At 33.6% G+C, this 10860-nt stretch overlaps 1 protein-coding gene across 2 annotated transcripts in view; it reads left to right on the forward strand.

The window, feature by feature from the left end:
* LOC106474753 (PRELI domain containing protein 3B-like) overlaps positions 1-10860 on the forward strand; it is an 18266-nt gene that overhangs the window by 1368 nt on the left and 6038 nt on the right. For both annotated transcript variants that reach the window (XM_013935447.2, XM_022403055.1), the window contains exons 2-5: positions 1604-1769; positions 2472-2558; positions 8552-8622; positions 10064-10166. In XM_013935447.2, coding sequence (XP_013790901.1) covers positions 1604-1769; positions 2472-2558; positions 8552-8622; positions 10064-10166 — 427 coding nt within the window. The remainder of the gene's footprint in view (positions 1-1603; positions 1770-2471; positions 2559-8551; positions 8623-10063; positions 10167-10860) is intronic.

Consider the following 10860-nt stretch of genomic DNA (forward strand, 5'->3'; position numbering starts at 1 on the left):
ACTTTCCTACAACTGATGTAAGACTAATGGGTCTATAATTACGGGGCCAATTTTTTCACCTCCCTTGAAAAGATGAATTAGATTAGTTAACTTCCAGTCCTCTGATACCTGCCCACTATTCAAGGACTGACAAAAATATTAAGTGGTTCACATATCCAATCTTTAACCTCCTTCAAAAACCCTTGGGGAAATATTATCTGGCCCAGGAGCTTTATCATTCTTTAAATTCCCAATTCTTTCTTAACCAGCTCAGAATTAATGCAGTCATATTGTCTGATTTCATTTCTATTTATCAACTGTTTAAGTTGTGGAATACCGCTTAAATCTTCCTTAATAAAAACCAAAAAAAAGCAAAATTTAATAACCCAGCCATATCATAATCATCAGATACTAGACTTCCATTATCATCCCTCAAGGGCCATACCCCCATCCTAACATTTTGTTTACCCTTAATGTACTTAAAGACATTCTTGTATTTAATTTTTACATTTTCAGCCATCCTTTTCTCGTACATCCTTTTTGATGTCCTAATTTCCTGTTTCTCCAACTTTCTTGATCTTCTATAATCTTCTAAATCTGTTGTCATACCAGTCAGTTTAAATTTCTTAAATTTATGATGCTTTTCTGTAATTTTAACTCTTAAACTCTTTGTGAGCCAACCTGGTTTTTTACTTGCAGCTACTCTTTTCTTTCTATAAGGAATATGTTTAGAGACTAGTATTCACATGTGCTTCAAACATCAGTAACACTAACAAAGTGATTGACTTATGGAATTAGTTGCTGTTGGATGTAGTGGAGGCACAAATTTTGTAGCTGGTAAATCTATGTAAATCTATGATTTCTCAAAATGTAAAGGGTGGTTTTAATAAAAAAATTTCTCAAAGGTTCAAAAAATATAGCAGTTGTAATTGAAGATTAACCTGTCTTTTTCCAAATCATAAGCTTGAGTTGAATGTCCTGAGTAAATTGTTCTCATTTATTAATTATTTCCCCCCATTAATATCATTTATATAAATAAGAAAGAGTAAAGGCAAAGCCGAAGCAGCACTGACTCATGGTATACGCTTCTTGTAACAAGGCACCATTTTGGCAAGACTCCATTAATAATAACCTCAATATTCTATAACTTTCTACATTGTTTAATAATGTTCTACTACCATACTTTTCACTTTCAAACCATCTATACCACATTATATTATTGTCATTTCTATGACATCTTTTGTGTTCCTTGTGTATAATCATTGATATAGATCTAAATTTAGAAGGGGTTGCCATGATCTTCCTTATCCAACCCTTACAGAACAGTTAATTATCAAACTGGATGTTTAATATGTCTATCATGTTTACTAATTAATTAGAAATTCAGAAAGTTATTACTTGAGGTATATTATTGTAAAGCAAAAGTATATGCAAGGTCATAGAGCTTTCAGTTGATAAAAACTTCATTTTATATAAAGTGTTCCATATTAGAGACATTTTTACAGTCCCATCAATCCATGTTTGAAAATCTGCATTTGAACTCCCTCTGACACTGCAGAACTACAACAATGTGCATATTATGAAATTCTTGGCTAAAATTAGAATTCTCTTTCTCTTCCTATAGTCACCCATGGGAGACTGTTGTACAAGCTGTGTGGCAGAAATATCCAAACCCGATGAATCCTGCAGTAGTGGGTGTTGATGTTGTTGACAGGAGAGTAACAAAAGGAGTATTGAAAACACATCGTCTGATCAGTACAAAGTGGGGCCTACCATCCTCAGTGACAAAAGTAAACTGAAATTTTATTTGTATGTAAAAAAATTTAACCAATTTACTTGCATGAAGAAAGGAATTACAATTTAAATATTACATGATGACATAATAACTTTACATCAAAACTTTTGTAATAATTGTTTTACAGTCAAAAATATTGTTAATAGCAAAGGTATCTATTTGATGAAACAATGTACTCTAATCTTTATAAGTAAAAACAATATATTTAATTAGCAGTATTTATTACTGGGTTTATTTTTATTTAAGCTGGTAGCTTGCTTTGATCAGAAGTTAATATTGGTTACTGTTCTTAACCATTTCCAACTTTTTTTTTTATATGCATTAAGTGATTTATCAAACAAAATGTTTGTGTATTGTACATAGTGTTGTTCATAGTGCTTAATACATTTTTTCCATCAAAGAGTTATCTGTCTTTTTATTTTATGCTTTGCTGAAAATCAAGATAAATGTTGTACTTCAAGATCTGTACTGGATCTTTTTATTTACTGTACTCTATGTGATATTTATTGTCACTCTTAGAAAATAATGTTCTTTCTTTTTCTAATCCTTGTTCTAGAAGTAATATTAAGATTATTTTTCAAAGTTAAAAATATGTAAGAATGGTTTTTTTCATTGAACTTTTAGTTCAATGATTTTTAGTTATTCAACTAGATTAGGATTTTTTTTGTATGTTAGATTTTCATATTGTCTCTTACAGGTGCTTGGAGCAGACAGAATGTTTTATGCAAGTGAACATTCTGTAGTAGATCCAGTAAAGAAATCAATGATTCTTATGTCAAAAAATGTAAGTTACAGAAAGTGGCCCAACAGTTTTGTTCCAGAATCTTACACATTTTTTTTTTAAACAGAGTTCTGGTCACTCATTGCAGAGACTCATTAAAATGTGTTGTTTTGAATCTCAGAAAGTTATGTTTCATTTTTCTATAATTATATAATATGTTTTTTTCATCTTGCATAGATATCTGACAAATGGTAGAAATCCATATGGAAATCAGTTTGAAGTTACTTTGAGCATTTGCTCTGTCAACAGTTTTTTTTTTAGTATACTTTAAAAATATTTGTTTTTACTGTTCAGTAAGATTAGTGTGTTGTTTTTAATGATATTAATTTGTATTTGTTAGTTTAGAAATTTCTTCTTGTGACAACTTTTAAAAGAAAGTAATGTTTTTTATTCTTTATAGTGACAGAAGTTTGGTTGCTACTTTTAATTATTGACATAAATTACTAGGCCTAGAGCATCTGGACAAAACTTTAACAGAGAGCACAGTTTGTTTTACAGTTTTTTTTGCTGTTGACTGTCGATGACACTTAATCCTACTTTTTTATACTAATGGTAGTAGTGCACTAAATAATTTATTTAATTAAATAATGCACCAAAGAACATAGAATGATAACATGCAAAAAACAGACAATATTCCATAACTACCACAATTTTACTGGCTTTCTAACTATGTGACAAGAGCTATTACAAATTTATCCAAGCTAATTGATGTGTTTTCCATGAGAATGAAGATTGTATTGAAAGAAAAATAACATTTCTCTGTACTTCATTTCATAGATGAAAACCTTGGCTTTCTATTGGTTATAAACAATGTAGTATTAAATGTAAGAGAGAACTGTTGACAAATCCTGAAAGAGGGGATGTGACAAGTGTGTGTGACAAGAGGTGTCTAATTTTTTATTTGGTGGCTCTGTAACCAAACAAAATTGAAGGCTATGAAAGTTATGCTTTGCCTGAGTGTTTGTTTGAAGGTAAGCACAAAGCTACACAATGGGCTTTCTGCGCCCTGCCCACCACAGGTATCGAAACTCTGTTTCTAGCATTGTAAGTCCACAGACATACTGCTGTGCCACTGGGGGGCTTGCCTGAGTGAAGACAACATTATAATGAGTAATTTAAGTTAAATTTTGTACTTCTTGGAGGGGTAGTAAATAAATTAGAAAAGAGAGGATGCTTAGAGAAAAAATGTCACATTTCTCACACTAGGGGAAATTCATGATTTGTTTTTTAATATTACCTTATAAAATTCAGGACTCAAAACTTGTATAATATTAAAATATGGATTATTATTATTAACTATGATTTTATTCTATACTAATTGGTATAACATGAACAAAAATGTAGTTTAATTAAATTCTTAATGTAACTCACTAAAAAACCTTGTGACATTCGCAGTAAAAGATGCCTGTGTTGAGGGGGAGGGTAATTACTACTGAAAAGTCACTAGACATTTTCTTATTCCAAAAGCCAAGAAGACCACATTGTGAAGAGAGTGTTGAGGTCTCACAAAAAAAGAAAAGAAATAACCTAGATTAATTTGAAAAATGATTTGTGGCAACTTTGTTCAGTTGCAATATCTTCAAATCACTTCTTTCTCTAGTTAATCGATTGTTGAATTATTTTGTGACAGGTGAGATGTTTGGTATTTTTTGCAGTTTTGAAGTTTTACTTTATATACCAGGAACTATTTTGTTCATGAAATGCCATGTAGGTACAATTGATTATTAGGGCTTGAAGCTGAATAAAAATGTTATTAGAATACAAACATACCATTTACCTTTTTTCATTAGTGGATGTCTTTACAAAGAGTTAAAGCTTTTAGTTTTGGATTTAGTTGTCATACTGTGTTAAAATGATGAATGTCAAAAAGATGCTAAGCAATATTTGCTAATTGCTAATCAAATTCAATATTGATTAGCAGTTGCTGCTGATGAAATTCACAAAACTATTTTGTTCCCTGCAGGGGCACCCATTTTTTATGTGTTTGTCTGCTTGTTATCTATGTGACCTTTGTCTGGCTCCTTTTTTTGCACTAGTTGGTTTTTGGAAATGTCCCTGATACCTTAGGGTCTCGGGTGGAAGCTGTGTGCCAACATTCTTCTATTTCCTCTCTTGTTTCTCATCTTTCCCCATCCTCCCCTGTTTCAATTCCTGTGTTTCACCCTCCAGCATCATGTCCTTAACCTATTCCATCTTCCAATGTTTTAGCTGTGAGTTGTCAGATCACCCATTGTTGCATTTTCAGATGTCAGTATCATCAGTGAGTACCCCTTGGATTCTGGCCCATGAGAGCCTGGTTGGCCATATTTGCTCATCTGTGATGCCCATTTGTGGAAAATGTTTGGGTTCTTGAATTGCTAGCAGAAGGACTGTTTGTTCAGTTTCCCCCTCCTCCTTCTCCATTATCTCCAGTTCCCGTTTCTTTCCTCCTTCTCAGGATCCACTTTCTTGCCAGCATCTCTCAGAGTTGGTTTTAGATCTCACACAACAGGATGCTATCAAACTAGTGTTTCTCCCTTCTCTGGAATTTTATTTCCTTCTGTTTATGGTTTCAAAAAATAGGGTATCGGTATTCACAATCTGGGATTGCAGATTCACCATTACATGAATGACTGGCTTCTTTTAACTCCTTCCCAACAAACCTCTCATAAGCATACTCATATCTTTCTTCAGGAGGTGGCATTTCAAACTGGAGAAGTCACCTCTCACCCACACTCAGTATCTTATTCATCTGTGGGTGTTTTTCAACTCCTACCTCATCAGGTCCCAGCCTTCTCCTATACATTTGAGGAATATGGAGCATTTGGTATCCAAAGCCAGGAATTCTCCTTCTCTTCCTGCATGCAAGATTTTATTTCTTTTGGATATCTCTGCTTTCCTGGAATCCCTTGTGTTGCACAGTCAATGGAACCTTGCTTGGGATCCCTTGGACTTTTCCCTGTTTCTTCTTTCCACCCTCCAAGTCGACATTGTCTGTTGGCTTGACTGGCATTCACCTTCCTTGGCTTGATCTTCATCTCTTTACAAATGTATCTCTAACAGGGTGGGGGGGGGTGTATTTGGATTCTCTGGAGATAGCTGGTTCTTGGTTGGTAGTTGAAACTACCCAATACATCAACTTTTTGAGCTTCTGGCTGTTTGTCAGGCATTGGATCTTTTCCTGTCTATAGTACAGGAGCACCTAGTTATGATCCATTTTGACAATTCAACCTTTATACCCTTCCACTTTGAACCTATTACCTCTTGCTTTATGTACCATCTCTCTCTCTCTCTCTCAAGACTTATTTTTTTACTCCTCTATGCATGTGAACGTCGTCAGTCAGAGGTCTTTGCTATTGATGTTTTCTGAATTTTTATCACCATTCATATGTTTTCCTTTATCCCGATCATAATTTTTTCCCCAAAAACATTGGTAACACATGAAGAGGACAGGACATTCACATTTATTTGCCTTCCATCTATTGCACATCTGTATTTCCGACCTGATCCTGATTGTCTTTTTAGTCCCATGCAAGCTCTTCATTGTTATTTTGCACACACCCACAGTTTTGTTTCATGACTCACATTCTCATCTTTTTATCTCCCAGAACTCATCCTCTACTCAAGATCTTTTAGTTGAATAAAATGGGACTGGCATGCTTTTCAAAACAGGGGTTTTGTGGTCACCTATTACACTATCTTATGGTGTTGTGTTCCTATCCCCTCTTCCAGTGAGGTATGAGAGTTCTTGCCGCTTATCAATTCCTAGTCTCTGGGGTGGTGGACCATGGAGGCTTCCTCCTTAATGAGACTGCTTCCACTCAGTCAAGAATAGGGTAGTAGTGTTCTTTCAGGGTAGATAGTGAGTATTCTTTTCCTACTGTGGACCAGAAGACAAATTCTCGATCCTCCCTGGTTTTGGACTAGACAAATACACCACATGTAGTTCACTCCTCAGGCCGGCTTTACTCCATCCTATTGCTGCCTGGATGTCAGTTCGTGGGTGATCTGGTGTAGGATCAGCCAACATAAATTCTTACACATGTGATTGGTAGAGGCCCTCTCCTATTGTAGACTGGATGACAAATTACTGATGCTGCCTGGTTTTGGACTGGAATTGACCCACCACATTTGTATTCACCCTTCCTACAATTCTCAGACTTCAGGTTACTGGGTGGCCTGGTGTTGCTTGTGCACCAGGACTGGACACACATGCCCTGCCTGGGTTGTTGGAATGGAATTTGCATTTCCCTTCTTCCTGGGCTTGAGGTGAAGACATTTGGGACTCTCCTCCAACCACAGACTGAAAGGCAAATACCCGATACCACCTGGTTTTGTACTGGAGTTAGCCTATAGTATACTATCTGATGTGCCCTAGCCACTATAAACCATCTGTTGCATTCAATTATAGATTGGAATAGTGTCTTTTCTACCCAATTTAGTGTAGCTTATCTTTACATGGGCAAAGAGTATAACTGGTACTGATGAAGTGGTCTCTCATGATGTAACCCTATACCTTAGGGTATTGCAATCCATGGGTTCTCTTTGAGTACATTCTGAAGAATACTCATCTAGGTAACTTTTGCACCAGTTCTTCTACTGTTTCGCTGTGGGATTCTAGCTATTCCTACACTGAAAATGTATTTCTGATAGGTACTTACATCCCACCCATCCTCCTCACTTCTGATAATTTTTTTATAAGTTTGGTGTCTTTTATTAACTTAAACAATGATAGTTATTACATATATTTGTCTGCAATATAATTAACAGCAATTTTTTTAGCCTGTTTGTAATTGATCCATTAAAGGAAATTCTGAAAGTAACTTGAGCATTACTTATGAGTTTGAGGTATGTGAAAGTAGTTTCAGAGTTTCTGTTTAAATGTTTTTCTGTGTAGTTAGGCCTACAAGGAATGTAACTTGTAATGTAGAAAACATTATTTAAGAAATAAATTAATTTATCATTACATGAAGTGGATTTGGTATTTTCTTTTACCAAATAAGCCCAAAGAACCTATCCAATGATAAAACAGTTTACAACAACATATTAAATAAATAGTGAGTAATTGTGGCTACTGTATAACTGTTTATATATTGTCTATATAAATACACCTTTGATTTTGAATCTGAAGTGGACAAGTAAGAGAAATGTAGAAAAAAGCATCTACAGTTAACATGATTTTTACGCCTATTAATTGTGGCTACTATTTCATTGTTTGTATAATATCAGTTTGTAGCGAAGAGAGTCAATGCTAATCAGGATTCAAATTAAATAGTGAGTAATTGTGGCTGTTGTTTAAGTTACATTGTCGAGTTGTAGGCTCAGGAGATAGATTGTTTATCATTATTCAGTTTTCAACAAATATTTCACATATATTACATGTTGTAAACTGTAATTATTAGAAAAAAAAGAAATTCGATGATGTCTGCTAATGAGTTGTTGAACATCTGCTGCAAGTGCGTTGTTAAAAGTCTTCTTTTGCTCACGTCTATATATTTTTCATAAATATTTATTTCTCAAAATACAGTTAAAAGTCAAGTATATAACATTATTCACTGGAATTATTAATAAGAAAAAATATCACTAGATTAATATTAAATTCTTTCTGTGTTTTTGGTTGGAAGCTAAATATTTGCAATGAAATTTTAATAGCTTGTTCTTATAAGTACAGTTTATGCTCTTTCTACTTTTATGTCAGTTTTTAGCTGTCACAACAGACAAGTACATTGAATTTTGTTTTTAGTTTTATATCAATTTCCAGTTAGAACCTCTCCCCCAGTGACTCAGTGATAAGCCTAATCGCTTATAACCGTAAAAACTGGATTTCGATACCTGTGGTGGGCACAGCACAGATAGCTCATTGTGTAGCTTCGAGCTTAACAACAAACAAATAATTCACACAACAGGGAATTACTTTCAGTTATTTTCAGTTTAGGAAATTACAATTAATTTTATTTTTTACTTTCATATTCCATGTTAGTTTAGGGAGTGGATGTGAATTAAGTTTTTATTTTCAGATCACTTTTTGCAAAGAAGTTTCTATAGTTGAGAAAATGACTTATTCCCCTCATCCATCAAAAGAAGATTGGTAAGCTAGTACTGTAGTTGTAAAACAGTTGTTGATTACCAGTTTTATAATTCAAATAATAATTAAAATAGCTATTATGAATAAAGTTTTTTATAATTAAATACCAATTTGTACATTTAATAAATTCTATATGGAAAAGTTCTCCAATTCTTTAGTCAGTTAACCTGAAGTTTGGGGAAACGTTTTGTTCAGAAAGTTAGCAGTGTAATGAACACTTTGACAAAAATAACCTTACAATTAAGTGTTTTCAAGGTTTTCCAACTGATATTGGAAAAAATTCTTCCTGAATTGTGTACTTTGAGCACTTTCACAGAAAGTGTATAAAGTTAAATGTTTCCCAGATTTTCCAATCTCTTATGTTGGAAAAACAAGTTCTTTCAAGTGCTTTACAAATTTTCCATATTCTCTCAGACTAATGTACTGAGTTGAGCACTTTGATAGACCTTTTACAAGAATTGCATTTATATTTTTGAATAATTACAATAAATTGTTAAGTCTGTTTATATTCTATGGTTAGATACAAAGCAATCCAGGTAGTGCTGCTGTGGAAAACACAAATAGATTGTATGTGTCCAGCTGTTTGTAACTTGTATCCAAGTGTGACAGATTAACCTTTTATTGCATATGTCCAGCTGTTCACACCTTTTGTCTAAGTGTGATAGGTTAACTATTTATTGCATATGTCTAGGTTTTCATACCTCACATCTAAGTTTGATAGGTTAACTATCTGTTGTATATGTCCAGGTGTTCATACCTTGTGTCTAAGTTTGATAGGTGAACTATTTATTGCATATGTCCAGCTGTTCATACCTTGTGTCTAAGTTTGATAACTTAACTATCTATTGCATATATCCAGGTTTTCATACCTCACATCTAAGTTTGATAGGTTAACTATCTGTTGCATATGTCCAGGTGTTCATACCTTGTGTGTAAGTTTGATAGGTTAACTATTTATTGCATATGTCCAACTGTTCATACCTTGTGTCTAAATTTGATAAGTTAACCTTTTGTTGCATATGTCTTGTTGTTCAAACCTGTCTAAGTTTAACTATTTCTAGGAAAACTATTTTTGTTATTTATGTACTACACATGACAGTCCTTTCTGATTTTGTGATGAGTAATCATTATAAATACAACCTTTAATATTAGTAAGTGGTGAAAAGCTTAGCCAATACATAGGTTTTTGGATGTTTTTCTTGTTTTGTATTTCTCTGTGGAACAAATCTAAAAATTGTAGTAATCTAGCTTAGCCTTAGACCTGTGTTTATAAAGTTCTATGTTACTTAATGAGGATGTCTTATAGCAAATCAGCATATTTATAAAATATGAAATATATTTTTAGAATTATATTGAAATTGTTTATATTTTTTTATCTACTATAAAATGATCTGAACAGTTGTAAGCAAGCTAATTTTTTATTTACCTTATGATTATTTTGCAGCACCATAGTAAAACAAAAAGCAGAAGTCACAATCCATGGTATTCCTTTAAGCAGCTACCTTGAAGGCTTTATCACTGGAAAAATATCAGTTAATTCTAGTAAGGTAAGAGATATAATATTTTTGTTAAAGCTTCAGTAAATTAAGAAGAACAAGTCACAATATATGGTATTCCATTAATTAGTTACATTGAAGGCTTAATCTCTGGAAGAATATGAGTGAATTTTAGTGAGGTGTGGGATATCTTATTATGGTTAAAGCTTTGGTAAAACAAGAAGCAGAAGTCACAATTTATGGTATTCCATAAAGTAGCTACCATGAAGAGTTTATAATTTGGCAATATTAATCAAATCTAGCAAGGTATGAGGTATCATCAGGTCCATACACAGAATGTTTGAAAGGGGGGGGGGGGGCTGTAGTTTGTGAGATCAAAAGCCAACACATATCGAGTGAAGCACAATCAGCATGCTAATGCTACAGAGATCTGGGGGTATGCCCTCCTAGAAAATGTGTAAAAAATAGGTGCTGTGAGATTAGATCTGGAAGCCGTTTTACATGAAATATAGCTTAAACAATTGCATGGCTGTTCACATAAAATCCACAAACATCCAATGAAAAAGTCAACAAATCATCATTCCGTTGTAACACTGCATGTGGAGGTAGATTTAAATTAGCATAAATATGTATGATTTTGTGTTAAAGCTAGAGCACTCAGTGTTTCTTCAGTTTGTGTACACCTCAGGTAAGTATTCAGCAACTGGATAGAAGATGAATGTTCACATGAACTTAGTGGCAGAGT

Source organism: Limulus polyphemus, unplaced genomic scaffold (genome assembly GCF_000517525.1).
Source record: "Limulus polyphemus unplaced genomic scaffold, Limulus_polyphemus-2.1.2 Scaffold7645, whole genome shotgun sequence".
NCBI classification, from domain to species: domain Eukaryota; kingdom Metazoa; phylum Arthropoda; class Merostomata; order Xiphosura; family Limulidae; genus Limulus; species Limulus polyphemus.